Source organism: Aphidius gifuensis, linkage group LG1 (assembly GCF_014905175.1).
Source record: "Aphidius gifuensis isolate YNYX2018 linkage group LG1, ASM1490517v1, whole genome shotgun sequence".
Lineage (NCBI taxonomy): Eukaryota > Metazoa > Arthropoda > Insecta > Hymenoptera > Braconidae > Aphidius > Aphidius gifuensis.
The window spans coordinates 28,106,525-28,130,888 of record NC_057788.1 but is presented as its reverse complement, the minus strand read 5'-3'; the positions used below and the strand labels follow the sequence as shown (position 1 = coordinate 28,130,888).

Below are 24,364 nucleotides of genomic sequence, written 5' to 3'. Positions count from 1 at the left end.
GTCTTTAAACAACAAAAACAACAACAACATCAGCAAGAAAACAATTATAATGATAAAAAAAAAATAGTTTATAATATGATAATTGAAATATTTATACAATTTACAAAAAAATAATATAAAATAATAAATTGAACAAATAGAAACGTGTGAAGGGCAATGACTTGACCGGGACAAGTAAATAATAAAATGAATAAAAAGAAATAATAAATAAATAAGTTGATAATTCAAAGCCAAATACAAAGCACATGAAGTATAATATAATTTAGTGTTATCTGTGGGGAGATGAGTGTCCATTTTGGAAGGCCAACGTCTATTGGTATAATGTCCCTGAGGTATAGAGAAGAGCTTGCAATGGTCAGCCAGATTGACAGACATACTCGTCGCGAAATGACCCCGCTTCCTGACTTATTACATCGACATATACACAATATAATATCTCGCTATATAAATTGACCATTTAATTAATATTTTTATTTATTTTTTATAATAAATAAGATAATAAATATAATTAATATAATTTATAATTTGTATAGAAATTTTAGTAAATTATTGAGCTTTTTTTATGAATTATTTTTTCGTATTATATCAGTGGTTATTATTGTGAGTGCATTATAATTGTGAGTGAGCTTTTATCAAGTACTAAATTATTAGTATGATTAGGTAAGTTTTTTTTTTTGTTTATATTTAATTATTATTATTATTATTTATTTAAATTATTTAAGTCATATTATATAACTAGAAATGATAAATTATGTTTTTTTTTTTTTTTATTAACAATTAGATGAATAAATAAATAAATGAATATTCAAATGTAAATATTTTATGATTAATTTAAATAATCTATGTAAGTATAAAATGGAAAAAATAATTATAACATTTTTTTTTTTTTTTGTTATTTATTGTTTAGTTATAAATTTTATAAATCCATTTTTTTTTTATTTTTTCAAGTGTCATATTTTTATTTCTGTAGGTTTTATAATTACAAAAAAAATCAATGAAATACGCAGTTGTTGTAATCTTTGATCAAATAATAATTATCAATATTGAATCGATAATGAATGAATGAATTTTTCATAATTATTATTGATTAATTAACAATTATAAATCAAACAACTGATAAATTTTTTATCATCTTATTTATTATCCATTTTGAATGAAATTATAAATTTATATTAACTGTATATTAATGATATTTAAAATCTAATTGTAAATAAAATTAAAAATTATATTAAAATTTATAAAAATACATCAGGTATAATGACAAATAAAAAATATTTTTTTATTATTAAATCAGGTTCAATTTAAAGTGATAATTTAATCTAAAAATTCAAGTACAATTATTTTAAATTTTTAATGACCCTATAAAAATTCTTTATATAAAAATTTATTTTTTATTAAATATATTATCTAATAAATTTTTTAATCTTGTCAAAATGTAATATATTTTTCATCAAAATTTATAATTAATAAATCATTAAAATTAAATTATATAAATCGTCATAATTTCATTTAGTTTTTTTTTTTAATTTACGATAATACATATATTATTTAAATATTATTATTATATAAATATATATTAATATTATTGCATGATATTGAAAAAGATTGGATGCTGTGTTCTTTCTTTGCCGGTCGATTGCCTCTCGTGTACATACGATAGTAACGTCACGACCTCGATGACTCACACAACTTGCATTGACTGTATGTATCTTATGATACCAACCACATTTGACCCAACATTTAAATCCATATGATCAATTAAAAAGTCGACAATTTACTCAGCAGCAATTATAATAATTAATTACTGATTAAAAAAATAACAAAAAAAATAAAAAATATTCTACTAAAAACGAAAGTTACTGCAGAAGTAATTCTATCGTCAGAGAAATTACAGAGAAAACAATCAATGACTACTTTGGAATTCTTTTGTTTATATGCTTCCATTAACTAATCAATGTTTTTTTTTAATCAAATAAATTACACAAGCCAAACTCGTGCGCAAAAAGACAAAAACTCACGCGCTATGTAATTCTCATAATTATAAAAATAAAACAAAGATAATAATAATATTTCTACAACATTTAAATTGATATGTTTTTCATAAATGTTATATATTTAAATTTATAAATCTCATCTATATTATCTTGACTACTTAATTCTTTTGTAAATAATTTTAACCGACTACAAGAAGATACGAGAAAAAAAAAAACATATAATATTGTTTATTTTTTTCAAGGAGAGCTCAACTCTCAATACACTTTTTTTATTCAACAACAATTATTATTATTATTATAAAATATTTTATTCATAGACAAATTGATAGACTAGTTTTTCAAAAATACACGTGACAATTTTATAAATTTTTTTTTTTTCTGTTTTTATTAGCATAAGTCAATCAACATTGAAAAATAAAGAGAAAAAAAAAATGGAAAATTATAGGTAAAAAATTATTTCTTGGAAAAAAAAAATTAATTTACTAGTTTTATATTTAATACATGCAATAATAATAACAAATCAAGGTATATTATTTATCTTCATTAATTATGTTACACTTAATCAGATAAAATAGAGGAAACGATGAAATTTTAGACGCGTTTGTATGACCTTACTACTGAGATGCAGATAATATGTATATGGATTAAAAAAATATTGTGTTACGATGTTATTGTGTATATATACGTCACATAATATTTTTATGCAGGTGTAATATTTACACATTTGTACATGCAAACATTTTAAAAATATCAATGATACATATTCCATAAATAATTTTTATCTAAACAAGCAAAAAAACCCATTTAAAAAGCTGATTTTAATTGTAAAAAAAAATCTAATTATATGAAAATATTGACAATTAATTAGACAATAATATGTATGTTAAAAAAAATATAAATTCATTAATTTGGGTCGTGGCCTTATGAAATGAAAAAAAAATAAAAATCGAGATGGAGGAAAAAAAAACCACTTGTTTTTACTTTTTTGAAGGGCAATCTGAAACAAATGGAAACTAGTATATTGACAAGTGGATAATAAACATTATTTAAAATATATATTTGAAAAAAAATTTTTTATCTAGTTATACTCTTGGAATAGACATGTATTGAATATTTTTTTTGCTAATAAATTTGGTAAATAATTTCTATAGTGTAATTAACAAGTTAAACGGTTCACGAGGACAGGCCATTGACATAAATCAATGATTTTCATATGTTCATTTAATTGTTACAAATAAATTTACACTATATTGTTACTCGTATTATATCAAAGTATATACGTTAATTATTTTTTAATAGTTGTTCAAAGTCAATGATCTTGTAAATGAATAAATAAAACACAAAATTAGATATCAATTTTAATCATTAAAAATACACAAATACAACTACAAATAATATATTTAAATAATCCACTGTTTAATTGTTTGACGTCATACAAATTTATGATAAAAAAAAAAATAATAAAAAATACGTATTGTATTATCAATATGAATATATAATCTAAGTAAATTTTTTGATTTTTATTTGTCTTTTATCTCTCAAGTTTTAATGTTAATTACATAATTACGTGAATTTTTATCTTTTTTTAAATTTTAATTATTTTTTATATTGATTTAAATTTTTAAATTTTCATTGTTACACATTGTTGAAGGTATTATTTTCTCTTGGTTTTTAATATTCAACTAATTCATATGAGACGTTTGTCTTGTTAGAAATATAAAAATACATAAATGAAATGTACATACATTTAATGACAGAATGAGAAAGCAAATTTTAAATATATACAACTAATCAAAGGAGCAAAAAAGTGGGAGAGAAATTATGTATACATACTTGAGTCAACTGTCTCATCATATATAAGCTTTCAGCTTTGTCCTCGCAGTTTGGTAGTTCCCTCGCGGGCAACTTCACCAAGACTTGGCAAACACCAAATTGTAAGTTATTTATATCAAAAAAAAAAAAAAAAAAAAATATACATTTATTATTATAAAATTCAATAATTATCATATTTATTTTTATTAAATATCAGGAAGTGATTACATTATTATTTTTTCATTATCAAAGTTTTGTGTTTATTATTTTTTTTTTTTTGTGAAAACACTTGCAAACAGGATTATTATTTTTTTTTTTGGAGCTAGGAAGTTCATTATAATATTACGCAATTGTTTATGGATTTTAGCAGTAATATATTAACGTTGTTTTAAATATTAATATATTTTTTTTTTTTTTGTTTTATTCCACTGATAAATACTTGTTTTTATTTTATTATAAATTGAAATATTGAAGGCTATTAAATTGATGATAAAAAATAAAAACTTTCAAGTATATTTATGAATTTAGTAATGAGACAAATAATATAATATTTGTTTGTCTTGATTTTTCTGTTAGTCAAGAGTAATGAATTTTACAACAGTCAATGTTGAACAAGTAAATCTCACTTCGTGCTAGGTACCAACAAAATAATATACTGATAAGAAAATATACATAAAAGTGCCAGTGTTGATCATTAATTGAAAAATAAAATAATGATTATTATTAGTATTATTTTATTGTTTACACTTGACGTCAGATTTTAAAACAAATGAATCTTTAGTCAGTCATGATGATATATTTTTTTTTTTTTTTTTAAATTAAATTATGCCATTTTATATACACAACAGGCGACGACAAGAGTAAATAATATACAGCTATATACTCTCTTGTTATTTATAAATTTATATATATTTTTTTTCTTCTTCACGCGTGTAAATTTTAATGTATGAATAAATACTGATACGAAATCATAAATAGCCTTAAATATTATCTTGAAAAATATTCATTAGGAATGAATTTATAATAGTTATAATTTTTTTTTTTAGACAGTTTATTTTCATGTCATAAAATTACAAGTCATTAACTGGTCATAAAAATTAGTGCTACATTTGTTTAAAAAAAATAAAAATTTTATTTACATATAAACTTTTCAAAAAAAGAAAAAGTTTTTAATAAATTAATTATTATGTAATAAATTTAAATATATTTACGTTAATCAAAAAATTAAAAATATCTTTAAAAACATGATTTATAATAAACCACGTACGTAAGAGTTAAGTTTTAAAAATATTTTTAATATTGGTATATATTTAGCTTGTATCTAGTTTAAACTTGTTTTTCGTATAAATGTGTTAAGTTTTTATTAAATAGGGTGAATGAGCCCTGGCAATAATTGATCATATTTTAAAACTAGATAAATTTTTTAGTACAACGACCTTGTATTGTTCTATATATAAATTATTTTTATATTTTATCATGATTAATTTATATATTTTTTCATTTAAAAATAAATATTTGTATATTGACAAAAATAAATATCTGATAACATTTTGAAAAAAAAAATTTACACGTGTTTCTTTTTTTTTTTTTTTAATTTTAAAATAAACGCATGTTCGGATATATTTTTTTAGTAACTTGTTTATTTGAAAAAATTTGTCAATTAGTGTTATTTAAAAGTTCGATAATATTGTAAAATATAGTAATTTTTTTTTACATGTTATATCAGTATTTTAATAATGAAAATTGAATAATAATTTTTCATAAGAGACCTTCTGTATTTATTACATTTCGGTTGGAAATCCATATGGTGCATAATATTTAGGGTGTTTTACAAATTTTTAGAATTTTTCAGCTTTGCGTTTGTTGTTAAATAAATAAATGAAAAATAAGAAAAATATCGCTCTTTGTCAACAAGTAACCATCAAATTCTATATCAACATTATCAAGTCGTAAAAGCTTTCGTCTATCAATTAATCTATCCAATAAATTTCTCAATTAACCCGATGATTTAAACAAAAATTATTTACAAAATATATCATTCAACAAGTTTACAAATTACCTTCTTCAAATAAAATTCTAAAAATATTATAATTAATTTATTTAAATAAATTATACCGTAAACAATAACTTTTAGAAAAAAAATTACTATGCCATTGTCAGTATTTTATTGTTGTTCAAGTATATAAATTTTTTCTCAAATAAATAATTCTTGTTTAATGACCCTTAGTCAATGTGTGTGAGTTTAAATATATTTTCATTGTAATAAATTCATAGTGACCATACAGAGATAAGGCAAGTCGTCATTTCGTTTTGATAGCAAATAATTTAACATCAGCCTTCATACATTCTAGACACTTGCCTGTACATATATATAAATTCATATAAACCGTGACCGTGAGATCAGCCAACTGATCGAAGGTCATTTCTTATTTTTATTTATTTATTTATTAACCTTTTTATTCCAGTCATAGAAACACGAAATATATACATATTGTATTGTGACATTTAAACTAATAAATATCCAAAAATATCAAAGATAAAAATATTATTTAATAATAGGATAGTGCGTAGATTTTTTATTTATTTTTATTTCACCATGAAAATATTATTATTTTGACACAGACAACGTCACATATATGTATTTATGTAAATTATGTATGCTTAATGATGATTATGATTTTTTTTTAAATTTATTTTTATTCTTTTTGGCTGTTTTTTATTTTTAAAGTGATGAATATTGTTATCTCAAACCTTAATTCAGACGTCAAGCTCATTTCTCAATAACTTGAAATTTTATTTTTAGTTTTATTTAAACTATGAGAGTTTTTTTTTCCGGGATTGTTTTTTTATATGTTTTTTTTTCAAATATTTATTTATGGGTCAAGTATAAATTTAATCGTTTAAATTTTATATGTTATTTTGAATAAAATATAAAGCAACGTGTTGTATTTTTTAAGTGATAAACAAATTTAGTTGTCAATTTTTTTTGTCGTTTTAAAAATATTTGATGACTTAATTTTTTAAATGGTTTTTTTTTTCGGTAAGCTATATTTAGATTGAATGATGTTTATAAACAAATAAAGCATTGGCCATTGGTTTTAATTTATTTTAAAAAATAAAATAAACAAATAAATTATCAGGAAAAAAAAAATGTATATAGATTGAAAATGAATTATCGATGTGATTGTGGATTTGTTATTTATAACAGGAAGTTGTGATTAATCAGTTCGTATTAAATATCAGAAGAAGGAATTTAACATTGATAAACTCATATTTTAAAAACAAGATATTCACATGAATAAGTAATTAATATTTTATCAAAATCACACGGATATTATAATTTTTTTTAAATTTAATTTTCATCTACATCGTTGAGTAGTAAACAAAAAGCTTTCATTTATTAATTCAATAATTCAATCAGATAATCATTTAAATTTTACAAAATGTAAAATTATTTACAAAATATATATCAATATTAAAATTAATAAATTTGCCATTTAAATATTTATTTAATTTATCCAATAATTTCTTTACATATATCATTTTATAATTTTCAAAACTTATTCAAATATTTATTTGTTATTAGTAAATAATAATAATAATAAAAAAATATATTTATAAATATAAATTAACGTATTCAATTATTTATTAATAAATATATATAAATTAATTTATTGTTATTAACTTTTTAATTATTAAATTACAAAAGCTTTAAAAGCTTTCTTTTATAAATTAATTTTTAAAATAACTTTTTAATTTTTGGACTATTAATATTGTTTAAAAAATACATCCTAATATTTAAATAAATTAATTAGTTAATTTAATAAATATTATTATTAATATTTTTCAATAATTTTAGCTATAGTTTATTAGCTTTTCATAATTTTTTAAGACATTTAAATTATTGCTTGATGAAATATGTCCTATTAATCTACTTGTTCTTCAGCTCATCATCAAATTGACTTTGTTTATTAATAATTTAATACAACAATTAAATTTTAAACTTTGAAAATATAATTTATTCAATCAAATACACCTTATTTCGTAAGTAATTATTATAAAATAAGAAAAAATAAATTAACAAACATAAAAAGCTCAAATATTTAATAATTATTAATACAAAAATTATTCAATTGTTATTAATTTTTTAAATTATCAAATTATATTTTTATTTTTAAATAAATAACATTAACTATTAAAATTTAAACATGTAAAATGATTGATAATTTCTGGCTGATTCTCGTCATGTATTTCTGTGTGTAGTCCTCATTACAGTGGCACTCAAGTACTTCCGGTAAATTCAATCATGTACATTGTATATACATAATGACACAAAGAGTACCCTCAGATAATTTAAATGTATATAAAAAAAAAAAATAATAAAAAGATAAAATTTCGGCAGTGTTTATTATAAAAAAAAAAAACAAATCAAAAAACAAAAAATTATTGTTTTTTTGTTATTTATTCAGTGCATGACATTGAAATATCACGTTATATTTATTTATCAATTTATTATGAAAATAAACAATTGTTTACTGTATTATTTATGAAAATAAAATTGACGTCGTGATGAATTACTTGCAATTGAATTATTTAAAATACCAAGTGAGCATATTAAACGTGATGTCGTTGATGCTGCTGTAATGGATTAATCTCAGATGTTATTTATTTTTATTTACTTTAATTTTTTTTTTTTTGTATGTGTGCTATCAAGTGTTCAGGGTATAGACTGAATGGAATATTAATATATATATTAATGTGTGTTCATAGTAGACCACTGCCTCTCTTATACTTATTTACAAAGTAACAATTGGTGGGAGGTGGCAGGTAGCTTTTAGCTGCTTCGACAATAAGACACTCACTTCATTTGCACGCACCGTAACTCGCGAGTCAAAAAAAAAAAAAAATATAATAATAAATAAAATTGTACTATTGTACTTTGATAATTAATCTATATATTTAAAATTTTTTCAATAAGAATTGATCACTTGCTATGATTAAAGCACTAATTATTTTCTAATAAAAAAATTTTTTTGTTAATTCATTTTTCAATGTTTTCACTAAATTATTTAATACAAAAAATTATAACGTTTGTATAAAGAGATATTACATTTGATAAATAACAATAAAATTTTTGTGTTTGATATTTATTTTTATTTTACTCAAATTATAAATAAGAGAGTATCGAGGAATTAATAATCACAGTCGCGAATGTGGAAACTTGCAAAATTTAGATACTTGTTTTTATCAAAAAAAAAATATGTTGGTTGTGTTGTTGATTTAATGATTTTTAAATATATCACATGTATTGGAAAAGGTAAACTTTACAAGTATTTGAAAACATTTGAGCAAAGAAGATAAATTTTAAATCAAGGTTACATATGTTTAGAATTATATCGATCTTTGATATAGATCGATCTATAAACGTGACAGTGCATAATAAATAGTGAAAAAAAAAAAAAATAATAATATTAACTATAAGGATTCATCAAATTTATATCTTGTAAGTTTTTTTATTTTAAAACATTAAATTATTATTGGTTTTTTAATTTTTTAAATGCTCAATAAAATAAAGTAGGTTCATTTTTTTTTTTTTTTAAATTTCTGGAAAAGATATGAGAATAAGTATTTTTTTTTTATTTGAAATCTTTTTTTTTATTGTATTTTTAATTTTATATTTTAAATATGAATAAATAATCTACATAACAAATTCTAAATTAAAAAAAAAAATGAATTTTAAAAACTGTTTAAAATGTAAATTGAAAAAAAATAATTATTTGTTGATTTTTTTAAGTAAAACTTCTTCTTTTATCTTCAAAGAATATTTTTATTTTTTGTATATTAAAATTTATACTTAACACTTGTTTTAAATAAATTGCAAATTTTAATTTTCATATTTCAAGGCTAATTTGTTTTGATAATAACACTTAAGCAGCTCTTTTTTTTTAAATATATTGTATTTTAAATTTGATAATTTTTATTACAATATTTATAGTTATTTTACCATTGTGTTTTGATTAATACACACATCACTTGTTAGCTCGAACAATTTTACACTTTTTGTATTTTATAAGTAGCCTTGACTTTTACGTGTTAATAATTATTATCAATGTCCCGGAAAAAAATAATGCATTATACGAGAATTAAAAATTTATAAAAATAAAAAAAAAATACTATGAAATTTTGTATAAAATAATAATTGTCATGGTAAAATTATCATCAAATTTACTGATAAGTTTAATTGTTTACTTTTTAAAAAACAATTAATATTTATTGCTTGACATAAAGCTCTAAGCAGTATCCCACTAACGATCGTTGAAAAACATAAAAATAAAAACTTGCTTATCCTCTTTTTTAAACAAATAAAAATCAAAAATATAAACAGCTAAAATAAATGAATAATAAATCAACAAAGAACAAATTATTAATGTAAAAAAAAATTAAAATTATTCCTCTATTTGTCAGTTAGTTAAAAATAATAATTATTGTGTTTTTATTTTTATACAAAATTAAAAATAGAAATAACATATATATTCCCCGGCTAGAATCTAAAGAAAAAACATTTTTTTTTTATGGTTGTTGTATCGTTTACCCTCGTACATACCATACAAGAATTCAAGGTTTCATAAGACTACTAGAATTAAAAACTGGCATGTGTCAATGTGTGAACTTGAATTAAAATTATTATTGTTTGCCATGACCCCACACTTGCTTGTAAATATATATATTTATACATCAGCTGTTTACAAAAATGATAATTTATTAAAAAAATATTAACTGTATTTAATAATAATGATAAATATATACATCTTTATTTAGATTTTATTTGACGATATAATGACGACAATATTGTATCAATAGAATATTTTGATATCACAGATGTTCCACAATTTATATTTAAAAATAAATTTATTGTAAAATTAAAAATAACAATTAATATCAAGTATCAATATTAACGTAAATTTTTTAAATAAAGTTATTTGAAATTTAAATTAAATAATGTTTAAAAAAAATATAAAGAAATAAAATTTAAAATAAATTAAATAATAGTTTTATATATTTAATTTTTATTTTTTTATATTGTTTTTTAATTTAAAATATCATAACGAAATAAACTTGAATAATATTTTGAACAAAAGTTAATTAGTTTATTTATTTTTATTTGAATCACACAAATATTTGTTTTTTTTTATTGTATTTAGAAACAAATATTTATTTTTATTTAAATATTAAACAGACTTTTATTTTGAATAAAATTAATGGCGCTATTTTCATTTAAAAATAATGATAATATATATTTTAAAAATTATATTTAATTGAACTTGATAATAAACAGTAATTATTTGAATTTTTTAATGATTTTTTTTCATTTGAAATTTCGATTTTAAATAAATTAAATACCAATTTAATGAGAAATTTATTCAAGATCTTTGTCTGATTAAATTAAGTTGACAAATTTAGTAATTTCGTATCATTGATGATTGATTTATTTGCGTGAGAGACGAGCGTGTTTTATCTGAATGAGGAAACACAATGTGACAGGAAATATCTCAAATATATGTGTCACAAAAAAAAAAAAAAAAAAATATATCTCGTAGTTTTCTGGAACAATCGTTAAAATATATGATACGTCTTCCTACGATTATGTCATTGAGATTAGTTGAAACTATATAATTTTACATCTAAACGGTGAAAAATTATTTTAAACTATTCGGCCATCAAAATTTATCAGTATTTTTTGTCTCAATTTATTTCAACATAATTTTGTTAACACTGTAAAACTACAAAAAATTATTATATATTTAAATCATTAAGCTAAATAAAAATTATCAATTTTATTTAACAAATATAATTTACAAAAGATTTAAAAAACAACAAAAAAAAAAATGTTTAATTATTCAAATTGGTTTAACGTTGCGCAATAGATAATTACATGAACATCAACATGATAACGATCCCTAAATAAAAAAAAAATATTATATATAGTGAGAAAATAATAACAATAAATCATAACTCATAGTGTTTATACATAATTTTTTTTTTTTTCAACTAATTAGTTAATTATTAAAATAAAAATTAAAAAAAAATTGATGTTTTTAAAAATAAAAATTTAACAATTTCTGTATTTCCTAAAAACTATTTAAAAAATCTGATAATTTATTGTCAAGTTATTTTTTTATATTTAATTATTTAATCTATTTTTTTATATAAAAAAAAAAAATTATAATTTTAATAATGACAAAATAAAAAATAAATTTAATAATGACAAAAGAAAAATAAAAATTTAATAATTAAATGACCAGTGCAAATATTGTCATTATCTTAATTAAAAAAAAAAAAAGAAAAAAAAAATTTAATAACTTTATTTTGCTGTGATTAAGCTACCAGTGATAAATTTATATAAAAATTTAATTTTTTTTTTTTCTCGGTGGGGTGATTTCTATTGTAGTAATTTTTTTTGTTCGTCATTACTACTGTAGTAACTTTGTCGACTAAATTCTTATATACTAAATAGTACTTGGTAAAATAAAAACGGCTGTCAATCAAGCCACCAGATGCTACAGTGTTCAAATAATAGATCAAATATATTTTAGGTGTTTTTAAAATTGACTTTTTACTTCGACAACCCACACCCGTTATAACCAATTGATCCAACTTAACCCCTGTAATTATATCGAAAAAGAAAACTCAACCACATTTATTTATTCATGTCAATTATAAATAATAAATCATATACTAAATTATTTATTTATTTATTTGTTTTAGCTCGTGTGTGAGCATAAAACGTAGCCCTGTCGTTTTGAAGCAGCAGAGCAGCGCAAAATCAGCGGGAAAATATCGCCAAAATATTAAAAATATCAATCAACAATTAAAAATTAAAAATATTATAAAATTATAAATTAATTATATATTTATTTTTAAATTTAAAAGCCAGATATTTAAAAACCGCGCTGACATCGTAGAATGGTAGAAGGTGAAACCGACACAAAACACAATCATAGTAAGTTCATATAAAAAATATAAAATTTTAAAAAAAAAATTTTAAAAATTTATTTTTCATTTATCAACAGAGTGTGATGTAAAGGACGATCGTCTAAACGGCTGCGGTTCAAAAGACCTAGAACTTGCCGGTAAATATTATTAATTTAAATTTATAAAAATTAAATAGTAATTAATTCAAAATATTTATATAATTTCGCAGCAGGAATTGGGTCAAAAGAAAAGGCCCTTGATCCAGAAAAAGGTACCTACCTAAAAGCTGATTTTGAACAAGCAATTCAACTAACAGGTAAGCCAAAAAATTAATCACCTTATAAATTAAAAATATATAAATTAATAAATTATAATTATTAATAATTAAATTAGGATATGGAAAGTTTCATTACTTTCTACTGGCAGTATGTGGCTTCGTCAGCACGAGCGAGGAGATGGATGTAATATCCATGTCCTTTATTTTACCAAGTGCACATTGTGATTTGCATTTGAGTACCGAGGCTAAAGGATGGCTAAGTTCAATAATATTTATTGGTATGATGGCAGGTGCTTATGCATGGGGCTCAGTGGCAGATACACTGGGTCGTCGCAAAGTACTAATTGTCATATCATTTATGAATGCACTTTGCATTGTTGCTTCAAGTTTGAGTCAGTCTTATGCACTATTTATGGTCTTTCGTTTTCTTAATGGAGCTGCGTAAGTTTTATTACCTAAATCAATTAATTTCATATTAATTAATTTGTTTTATTTTTTTTTTTTAGCCTTGGTGGTAGCGGACCTGTTATCTGGTCATATTTTGCCGAGTTCCAGCCAAAGTCCAAACGTGGATCCATGCTTTCATTCATGGCTGCATTTTGGACACTTGGAAATCTCTTTGTAGCTGGTATATAATTTTTATCACTATTATTATTTAATTATTTATTGATAATTAATTGATCTAATGTTTATTATTTATTACAGGATTGGCATGGCTGATTATTCCTCATGACTTTGGTATTCATACAAGCTCATTTACATATAATTCTTGGCGAATTTTCCTGCTGATTTGCGCTGCTCCTTCTTTCATTGTCGCGGGGCTATTAATGCTCCTCCCGGAATCTCCAAAATATTTATTATCACGTGGAAGATATGATGAAGCATTAAATATTTTTCGTAATATTTATGCTATCAATACTGGAAAACCTCGTGATACCTATATGGTAATTTTATATTTATTTATTTTTTCCTTTTTTTTTTATATATTTATTACAAAATTTAATAATTATTATTAATATCAACAGGTTACAGAACTTATACTTGATGATTTTATAAAACCAGAACCAATAAAACCTGGTAAAGTTGAAAAAAATAAATACAAACTTATGCTTATTGATATTATGGATAATAGTAAACAATTATTTGTATCACCAATATTACGTTTTACTGTTATATCAATTGTCATTAATTTTACATTCCATATTGGTTATTATGGTTTGATGATGTGGTTTCCTGAATTATTTAATCGTTTTGATAAATATTCAAAAGATCATAATGGTGCTAATGGTGATATATGTGCTGTAACTGATTATTATAATTTTCTTAAAGCTGATAATTTAAAACAAGAATTACCATGTGAAAATAAAATTGCTGAGGGTGTATTTATTGAATCATTGATAACTGTTGCATCAGCAATACCAGCAAATATTATTGCTGTATTAGGAATGGATCGTTTGGGACGTAAATTTTTTCTTGGTAAGTTTGATAATAGTGTTAATCAATAATTAGCTAAATATTTAATATTTTTATTTTATTTTTTATAGTTTTTAGTACACTATCATCTGGTGCATGTTCAATTGGTTTATATTTTGTTTATAATAAAACACAAAATGTTATTGTATCAGCAATATTTAGTGGTGTTATTAGTTGTGGTAATGCTGCACTTGATTGTCTTATCACTGAAGTATTTCCAACAAATTTACGTGCAACTGGTATTGCAATATCAATGGTTGCTGCACGTCTTGGTGGTATCATTGGTAATATTGTTATAGCTCAACTGTTGGATACTTATTGTCCAGCACCAACATTTATCGTTGCTGTTCTTCTTATCGGTATGATTTTCTTTTTTTATATTTTAATTTTAATCATTTTTTTTATTGATTAGTATAAAGATTATTTATATTTTTCTTTATTTCAATTACAGGAGGTGGTTTATTGAGTCTATTTTTACCAAACACAACACGCGAACCACTTTCCTGACACCACATTAGTTTTAATTTTAAAAAAATACAGCTCTACCTGAGAATTACTATGTATAATTTCTTGGTTTTGTAAGTTATTTTATAATTTAAGAAATTATTAATTATTATTATTAAAATTTAAACAAAAAAAACTTGAAATAATATTATCATTTTATCAGGTATGAATTTAGATAAATTGTAAATTTTCAAAAACTAATATCGTTTATAATAAGTTATAGTAATAATAATTTTTTTTTTTCATTTTCAATTTGCATTGTAAACCAGGTGTTTCATCTATAATTAAAATATTTTAAAAGCATCAAAATCATTATGATAAAAGTAATTTAAAAAAAAAAAAATTTCATCTAAATTTTCATCTTTAAAATGAAAAAAAATCATTTATTGAAAGAAAAAAAATTAAACTACTCAAAATATTTATAGAAAAATTTAATTAAATTTTTTTTCAACAAGTTTTGGTGTTGTAAATCATGATTAATATTTTTTTTTTAGTTTAAAACACCTGGTTTATTGAAATAGTTTAAGTAATGAAAAAAAAAAAAAATTAATACCTGATTAATTGCATTTTTTACAAAGCAGATAATTGTTATTATTATTATTTTGTTAATTAGAAAAAAAAATAGAAACGAAAGAAACCAGAAAAGTGTTGTTTATACTGTCAAAAAAAGAAAAAAAAAAAAAAATTATAATGAAATAATGTCGGCTTTAGATACTTTTTTAAATGATTGACGAAATGCAGAGTTTTTGATTATTGATTAGTAATTATAGTGTTAATATTGAGCACCATTGACGAGAGTGATGTGAGTGATAATGATAATCATTATTTTCATAATATAATAATTGTTAAAATTGTTGAGTTATTACTTGTTTGATTCATTTTAAATTAATTTAAAAAAAAATGCAATAATAACATGTGTTATGAGTGATGATGAATGTTCATATTAAATAGTTCAAGAGCTGCTCAAATTTTCTTATAGTGATTATATTATATCTCCAATATTTTGTATTATGTATTTCATTCGTTTTTTTTTTTTTTCCTCATGTTAATCTTTAAATTTTTAACCAATCAATTGACTCAAATACAAAAGAAGATTATGTAAAAAAAAAAAATAGAATAAAAGATAATATTTAAGAATTTTCTTGGTCTATTTGTTTTGTATTTTTATTTAATTTTTATTTCAATTAATTATCGTATGTTAATTTACGAAAGTAATTTGTTTTTATAAAGAATTATAATCATAACCTTGTAATTGTAGTTTCCTTTTGTTCTAACAAAAAAATATCTTAAATGCTGAATTGAATTTTTAAATCTTCAACAAGTGTATGTTAACTTGATTGCACTTATTAATTTAATAAACCATTATTTTATTATAAATGTACATTTTATCTTTTTTTTTACGTGTTTATTTATATTCAAATTTTAAATCACAAGACAACGCTAGATGGCAGCATAGAGAAATCGAAATGGCCGAGATGATGATGCGCTTTTTGTAAAATTCGCTAGATGTCCTTGATATCTAATTTCATAATAACACTATCATGACGTAAATGTTATTCTAACGAGGTTATGTATAATTTACCAAAACAACAATATTAAATAAACATATTAAATGTCAAATGATTACCAGTGATAACAAGTTGACTCATCTCACATATGGAAATACCCAACAAAGTGTCAAATAGACTCATCTCAAACTATCAAAACTGTGATAAATAATGAACAAATTTATATATGTGTGTATTAAAAAAACATGATAACAAAACAATCTCTCAATTAAAATTATTTTTTATTTATAAATTAAATTATACTGACAATTAAAATAACTTTTTAATAAATTTTTTTATATTAATGATTTTTTATTCTTTCAAAAGAATGAGTATCCTAAAAAAGAGGTGGGTTTTTATTTTTTTTAATGATTATTTATAAAAAATATTTAAATATATTTTATATTTATTAAATTTTAGATTAGTTAATTTTGATGAGGTACTCAATGAGGATAATATTGACCTCACAAATCTCAGACGAATTTGTTTTCATGGTAAATATAAATCAATTAAAAAATTAATAATAATTTGTTAATAAAAAATATTTATAAAAATTTATTTAGGAATTCCTGATGAGGGTGGTTTACGATCATTGTGCTGGAAATTATTATTAAATTATCTGCCTCTTAACAGATCAAATTGGAACGAAACATTGAAAAGAAAAAGAGATTTATACAATAGATTTATTGGTAAAATTAAAAATGACAAATTCAATTAACGTACGTCAATAATGACTAATTGAATTAACATTTATTTAATGTATTCTATTATTTTTTCATGTAGATGATTTAATTGTGATGCCAGGTGAAAATTCAATTGATGGTGAAAGAGTTGATGTTACAAAAGATGATCATCCATTGAGTTCAAGTCCTGGTAGTAAATGGCAGACATTTTTTAAAGACAATGAAGTTCTTTTGCAAATTGACAAAGACGTCAGGTGAAAAAAAACCAACTTATTTAATTTATCATCAAGTTTATTAATTATATATTTTTTAACAGACGACTATGCCCAGACATATCATTCTTTCAACAAGGAACTGATTATCCTTGTGAAGCAATTGTCAGTGAAAATGGTCCAAAACGTTTACACTGCAGAGTTCAACATACAGTTTTAAGAAGTGCAAATGTTGAAAGAAAAGGCTTGGGTATAACAAAGGTAATAAACAATAATATAAGATGATTAATTAACATAAATTAAATACTAATAATTTAACTTTTTCAATTGATCTTGATGGCTGAAAGTAGCAGGTACAGTATCACTAATAAATTTGTTGTTAACAAGTTAAATTATTATATAATTTTTATTAATATAGATGATTTTTAGATTGCTGTTTCAGTTAGAAAAGCAACTGAAGATTATGCACCACTTGATGAGGGTGGTGAGGCACACTGGGAAGTACTTGAAAGAATATTATTTCTTTATGCAAAATTAAATCCAGGCCAAGGCTATGTACAAGGAATGAATGAAATTGTTGGACCAATTTATCATGCATTTGCTTGTGATCCAGATGTTAAATGGCGAGGTAAATTTATCCTTGTAATATTAAAAGCAAATTTGAAATTAATTTGATTGTTTTTTTGTGAAGAAAATGCTGAGGCAGATACATTTTTTTGCTTTACAAATCTCATGGCTGAGATACGTGATTTTTTTATAAAATCACTTGATGAAGCTGAATTTGGTATCAATGCAATGATGATTAAACTCAATCAACAAGTTAAATTAAATGATCATGATGTTTGGACTAAATTACAGCAACAAGATTTGTGTCCACAGTACTACAGTTTTAGGTAGTGTTTTAATGCTTTTTTTTATATTAAAATTCATTTTTTTTTCTATAGCAAATTTAACTAATTTGATGATTAATTTATTTTTGTTTTTAACAATAGATGGTTGACTTTACTCTTATCTCAAGAATTTCCGCTTCCTGATGTCATGAGAATTTGGGATTCACTATTTGCTGATGAAAAACGTTTTAGTTTTTTAACTCATATTTGTTGTGCTATGATACTGTAAGTCAATAATCATTTAATTTTCATTTAATTAATTAACTTTAATTTTATTTTATTAATGTCGTTACAGATTGTTGAAGAATCAATTATTAAATAATGATTTTGCCTCTAATGTCAAACTGTTACAGGTATGAACAAAAAAATTAATTCAAATTTATTTTATTATAACTTGCAAATTACTATAAAAAAAATAGTTGAAGAACTCTTGAATAATGCACAAAAATTACACAAAATTTCTACCAAAGTAGCTTGAGATTGTGCTCATTTTATCGAGCTATTTTTTAAATTTCAGAACTTTCCATCCATGGACATTCAAATTGTCCTCTCAAAAGCTGCCACATTAGCCGGGAAAACACTCGATACACCATAAATAAAATTAGACAATCCAGTTAAAATAAAAAAAATTAATAATTCATTTAGATTATTAATTAATACATATATATTCGAGAAATATCATGGTCGGTATTTGCTAATTTTGTTAAGTATAAATTATTTACAATCATTACTTTTCTTTTTATAAAAAATTTTACCATTTATAAAACGTTAAAAATTCGTGATATACAATATCAATTATTAAACAATACTTAATATTATGATATATAAAAAATAAAACACCAATTTTTTGGTTTAAAAAAATTCAATTTTACAGAGTCCAATGTGTCTTCCTGGCATTTTTATACTCAAAATAATTATAATGATGAAAAAAAAATTTAGACTGATGATAATTTGATGATTTATATGACAATATTTTCAGCAATCATAATAAACCAGATTATTTTTGTAACGCATTAGCGTTTATATGGACTCTTTATAAAATAAAATGTTGAAAAAAAAAAAAAAATATTTGATATTATAAATAACAATAACAATAGCTGTTTATAATATTTTTTAAAAAAACCATTGATTGATTTTTATTTTTAACAAATAAGATTTGTTAAAATAAATAAATAAAATTCATTGTGATGATATAAAATACGAGATAAATATGATTATAAGTTTGGAGATTTTGTTGGGACAACAATGTGAAATTTGTGATGTAAGCACACCGGATGAAATCGCAAGTATTATATTAAATCCATAAAGCTTGAGATAAAATAAGACTATATATAATGCTAAAAAAAATGAGTTAAATAAAGTAGACTCTTCTTGGATCCACTCCCTTGTGAATTAAACAGGTAAAAAAATAAATAAAATTGAATTTCGAATACTGCAATTGTGTAGGTGGACTTTTATAGCGGTTGATTGGTTGATTTATAGTTTCAAAACTTTCAAGTAGGCAAAAAAGTCCTGCTCTTTCGGCTCTGCTTCTCTTTTGATGTTGATTTTTTTATTATTTATTTTTTTTCGGTACTTAAATCATTTTATTTTCTTTTTGTTTTATAATGTTTTTTTCTTTTTTTTTTTTATAGTTTATATTTCGAAGAAGAAAAAAAAATAATAGAAGATGCGACAGCCCTTTTGCAACGATAAAATTTTTGATGAAGGATCTGTGTTGTTAATAAAATACTAGACGACATACTTTGTAGTTTTGTCTACAAAATACGCCCACATCGTTAATATGAGCCTTGAAATTTGCACTCTACTACTGTTCAATGTATGTATACATCGTTCTTCTATCTATCATTTGTTGATTATTTTATTTCGATTTTTTATTTTATAATTTAAGTGTTATGTCAAATTTTACGATGTACTCGTTAAGTAAATAATTACAAAGTAAAAAAATATATATTTACAATTATTCTTTATCGAAAAAATCATATAAATATATATTTTTTTAAATGTTCAACATTTTCCTAATAATTCGACAATTATTTCTATTTTTTTCTACATTGAAAAAGCATTTTTTGCTCTATATAAATTATTGACTAATCATATAAAACTAACTTTAAATTTTTAGCAATAATTTAATTTAAAATGTTCTTTGATAAAATTTACAATTGACCAAAGGGTTTACATATGATATAATTCAATATTTCAAAATTTCACAGTGTAAATTTTGAAATAAAAAAAATTTTATACATGGATAAAAGGAGATGTGATATTATGCATGCATATCGCATTTCGACGAGTCAATAATGAAATTACATTTGTACGGTTTTGTATAATATCAAAGAGAAAAATCAATTTAAATATCACCAAGTAGAATTTAAATTTTCACCAATTTTCCATTCAACTTAAAACACACATAGTTTTATTTTTTTTTCTACGAACTTTAAATTAAATTAACTAATTATTTTGTAGTTAATATTTTATTAAATTTATTCATCAAAATTGATCAAGTTGTTTTATAAAAATTTATTAATATAATCATTCATTTCGATTATTACAAAATATCAATTACAAAGTAAAATATTATTGTCAATTATAATATATCTTTGAAGATTTGCGAATGAACTTTTGAACTTTTAAATATTTATTATGTCCATTATATATATTGTATATGTGTGTGGTTATATTGTATTATGAATATGTGAAATTGACGAATGTGCCAAGATCACCTATGGATGACTGGCATATTAACTATGCCATCGAAACGATCTCAGCGGTGGTCTACGCGTGTTTATCACAGTGAGAATCATCATTTCGATTACCCAAAGGATTGATGAATGTTTCTACCATTTAATAAATGTCGAAAATTTAAAAATTAAGTGCCAACAACAAAAATATTCTCATCCTACATATAATAAATTTGCAAACTAAAATATTTTTTATTTATAAAATGAATTTTATTTTAAAATAAATTACAAAAGTTAATTTAATTTATTATCAATGAATTTAAATTAAAATTATATTGATTTTATAATACTTAATTTTATTTTAAAAAATTAATTAATATTGTATCATTATTATTTACCTTGGAGAGTTTATTGACGTGTAGCTAATGAACATGTTCACTCTGTTAATTCGTGCACAATGTAGAGCCATGGATATTATGTTGATCAATATATATATAAGCAAAATATTCATGTCAATTCTCCATGTATGCATTGCATATATATTTAAATAATTAGTTGTTATATGTACATGGTAATATAATTATTCAAAGGATAACATAAAATTCGATTTTTGTGTTTTAAAAATATATACAGCTATTTATTTTTTCTAGTTTTATTTGAAAATACTTATATATATATTAATCTAACCCGTGCTAAGAAAATATAGAGAGCATCTGTGAATATTTACCCTTCTCGTACCATGAAAATACATGTGTGTTTCTTTTTTATTTAAATTTCTACTTGGTTTCATTCGGACGTGTAAATCTAATTGTACACATAGTAACATATAAAAATTGGGGTGATATATGCTACGTATATAAAATATATACACCAACTGAACTGGTATTATTGATGAATTTACATTTTTACGGGATTACACGAAAGAGAAATAAAATTGTTACTCGAACAGCGTGTTAAATTCGGATTAACCTTAACAGTTACAACTGTAATAATAGACCAACTTTGACGCAGGGTAAATTCGGAAATTTTGCACCCCGTTGTCATTGCCTGAAGGCTTTTTTTTTTTACTTTAATGCTGCAGGTCTTGGTATTTTTATTTCTATCTATATATCTATCTCTTTCTTGTGACATTAATTTTTGCTTTAAAATTGCGTAATGATGAAATTTGTTTTTGTTTATGAATAAAGTTATATATGAATATTTTTTTTTTTAAACAAATGATGTAATATAGTTAGTCGTCTTTAAGGGTTATAATTTTTTTTAATCTCCAAGAATATACACTCACCAAAGCCCTGGTCTTTTTTCGATTGATACAGTGAAAGATTATCGGGGTGTGTTATTTTTCAACTGATAGCTTTTTGATACTTTTGACAACCCATATGTGATAATTGACATGAAAAATCCCACTGAGAATACATATGATATTTTTCAGGATCATATTATTTATTTTAGTTTCATGTTTATTTATTTTTTTGATTAGCCCGTTGAGAATAAAAAAAATTCGAAGAGAAAAGTAATTTGTAGGCGAAAAAAATACCTCTTTGCTCATTCTATGTTCCTGATACGAACTTGTCTTTTTTAAAAAAAATACATAGTCGAAATTTTTTTTTTTCAGGGTATTATAAATTAAAAGAGGTATATTTTCCACAAGAAAAAATACCTCTTCGCCTATTCTATGTTCCTGATACGAACTTGTCTTTTTTAAAAAAAATACATAGTCGAAATTTTTTTTTTTCAGGGTATTATAAATTAAAAGAGGTATATTTTCCACAAAAAAAATACCTCCTTGCTCATTCTATGTTCCTGATACGAACTTGTCTTTTTTAAAAAAAATACATAGTCGAAATTTTTTTTTTTCAGGGTATTATAAATTAAAAGAGGTATATTTTCCACAAAAAAAATACCTCCTCGCCTATTCTATGTTCCTGATACGAACTTGTCTTTTTTAAAAAAAATACATAGTCGAAATTTTTTTTTTTCAGGGTATTATAAATTAAAAGAGGTATATTTTCCACAAAAAAAATACCTCCTCGCCTATTCTATGTTCCTGATACGAACTTGTCTTTTTTAAAAAAAATACATAGTCGAAATTTTTTTTTCTTCCAGGGTACTATAAATTAAAAGAAGTAATTTTTTATTTTATTTTTTATTAATATTTATTTTTTCTTTTACTCTAATAATATTTACGAACGAACAATTTTTTAAATAAATAAATCTTGCTCTAAACAATATATAATACCGTTAATGGCAGTGAACGTATACCACTTTCTTACTAAACATCTAATTTCAAAACAATACATTAAACAATTGTCATTTATGAGTGCACAACTTTTTATATTTATCGCTGTTTTTAATTTTAATGCATTATTACAACAAAAAACATAAACTGTTACTTAGCACTGGGTAAACAACACAAATAAATTATTAAATTAAACATAAATCAATGAAATATTATTGCGAGAACCAATCAAATAAATCGAAGCAAGGTTTTTTTTTTCATTTTTTTAATACGATATGAAACAATAGTATGTAAAAAGTAAAAAAAGTAAAATGGTTCCGTTAATCAGGGTGTTCGAATTCAGCATCAAAGACCCAGTTCAACTTGTAAATACGATGCTCCGAGAATTTCATGCAAATCAAAAGGAAGTTAAAAATAAAAAAGTTTGCTTCACTTTATCTCATCCCCTACCTCTAGATCATTTTCTTTTTTTCATTTATTTCTTTAGCTTGTTCTTCTTGGTCGACTTCCTGTCAAACATTTTGATCGTGAAGAAATTTTATATATATATTAAAAAAAAAAAGAAATTAAAAGGCAAATTTAACGAGCAACCCTTTTAAACAGCCCTTCTTTTTTAACTGAAATATTTAACACTTGAATGATCATTTAATATTCATTCTTTAAATAAAATATATTTCATCAGCAAAAAAAAAATTGTTTTTTATTTTAAAAATTGTAATTTTATATTTTCTTGAATAATATAATATTTGAAACAATGAGACAATAGTTTTATAATTTTATTGAGTATTAAAAAAAATGTCATTGTTCAGTGTGTATTATTTTCTATTGTTAGATATTTTAAATCTCAATTATATATACTAAAAGTTTCATTTGACAATGTATCTATCCATGGTAAACTTAATCCGTCAAGAAATAAAAAAAAAAATATTTTTTTATAATCTTTTTTGTCTTGATATTACTGCAAAGGCCAAACTAAAAAGCCAAGGTAGCAATTTTGCGGATTATGCACTGCACAATCCCGGACAAGCTCATTGTTTCGCGAGACACGAAGCGAGAACAAAAAGAGAAAAAATATCTTG

General features: G+C 22.2%; 2 protein-coding genes across 8 annotated transcripts; both read left to right on the top strand.

Annotated features, from left to right (window-relative positions):
• Positions 1 to 330: 330 nt before the first annotated feature.
• LOC122859850 (synaptic vesicle glycoprotein 2B) lies at positions 331 to 15,645 on the top strand. 6 transcript variants are annotated; one of them, XM_044163546.1, is made up of 10 exons: positions 331 to 660; positions 12,573 to 12,807; positions 12,878 to 12,937; positions 13,009 to 13,095; positions 13,173 to 13,497; positions 13,563 to 13,684; positions 13,762 to 14,000; positions 14,082 to 14,532; positions 14,601 to 14,888; positions 14,981 to 15,645. In XM_044163546.1, exons 2-10 carry the CDS (start codon positions 12,771 to 12,773, stop codon positions 15,034 to 15,036), a joined length of 1,665 nt encoding a protein of 554 aa, XP_044019481.1. In that variant the 5' UTR covers positions 331 to 660; positions 12,573 to 12,770; the 3' UTR covers positions 15,037 to 15,645. The 6 variants fall into 6 exon arrangements, with proteins under 6 accessions (XP_044019481.1, XP_044019489.1, XP_044019496.1 ...); XM_044163554.1 differs by having other exon boundaries at positions 365 to 660; positions 13,012 to 13,095; XM_044163561.1 differs by lacking the exon at positions 331 to 660 and adding an exon at positions 3,827 to 3,928 and having other exon boundaries at positions 13,012 to 13,095.
• Positions 15,646 to 16,565: 920 nt separating this feature from the next.
• Positions 16,566 to 19,795, top strand: LOC122859836 (TBC1 domain family member 13). Of its 2 annotated transcripts, XM_044163521.1 has the most exons (11): positions 16,622 to 16,928; positions 17,001 to 17,074; positions 17,144 to 17,269; positions 17,364 to 17,517; positions 17,580 to 17,736; positions 17,826 to 17,828; positions 17,905 to 18,103; positions 18,167 to 18,368; positions 18,468 to 18,590; positions 18,661 to 18,718; positions 18,883 to 19,795. In XM_044163521.1, the coding sequence occupies exons 1-11, from the start codon at positions 16,885 to 16,887 to the stop codon at positions 18,958 to 18,960; spliced, it is 1,218 nt and encodes a 405-aa protein (XP_044019456.1). In that variant the 5' UTR covers positions 16,622 to 16,884; the 3' UTR covers positions 18,961 to 19,795. The 2 variants fall into 2 exon arrangements, with proteins under 2 accessions (XP_044019462.1, XP_044019456.1); XM_044163527.1 differs by lacking the exon at positions 17,826 to 17,828 and having other exon boundaries at positions 16,566 to 16,928.
• The last annotated feature ends 4,569 nt before the right edge of the window (positions 19,796 to 24,364 follow it).

What these genes read in the sequence shown, in the direction of transcription:
- LOC122859850 (XM_044163546.1), top strand. Translation starts at nt 12,771, where the DNA reads ATGGTAGAAGGTGAAACCGACACAAAACACAATCATA. An exon ending in AAAAGACCTAGAACTTGCCG is followed by an intron (nt 12,938 to 13,008) that starts GTAAATATTATT and finishes ATAATTTCGCAG; the next exon opens with CAGGAATTGGGTCAAAAGAA. An exon ending in CGTTTTCTTAATGGAGCTGC is followed by an intron (nt 13,498 to 13,562) that starts GTAAGTTTTATT and finishes TTTTTTTTTTAG; the next exon opens with CCTTGGTGGTAGCGGACCTG.
- LOC122859836 (XM_044163521.1), top strand. Translation starts at nt 16,885, where the DNA reads ATGATTTTTTATTCTTTCAAAAGAATGAGTATCCTAAAAAAGAG. An exon ending in TTTATACAATAGATTTATTG is followed by an intron (nt 17,270 to 17,363) that starts GTAAAATTAAAA and finishes TTTTTCATGTAG; the next exon opens with ATGATTTAATTGTGATGCCA. An exon ending in TCCAGATGTTAAATGGCGAG is followed by an intron (nt 18,104 to 18,166) that starts GTAAATTTATCC and finishes TTTTTTGTGAAG; the next exon opens with AAAATGCTGAGGCAGATACA.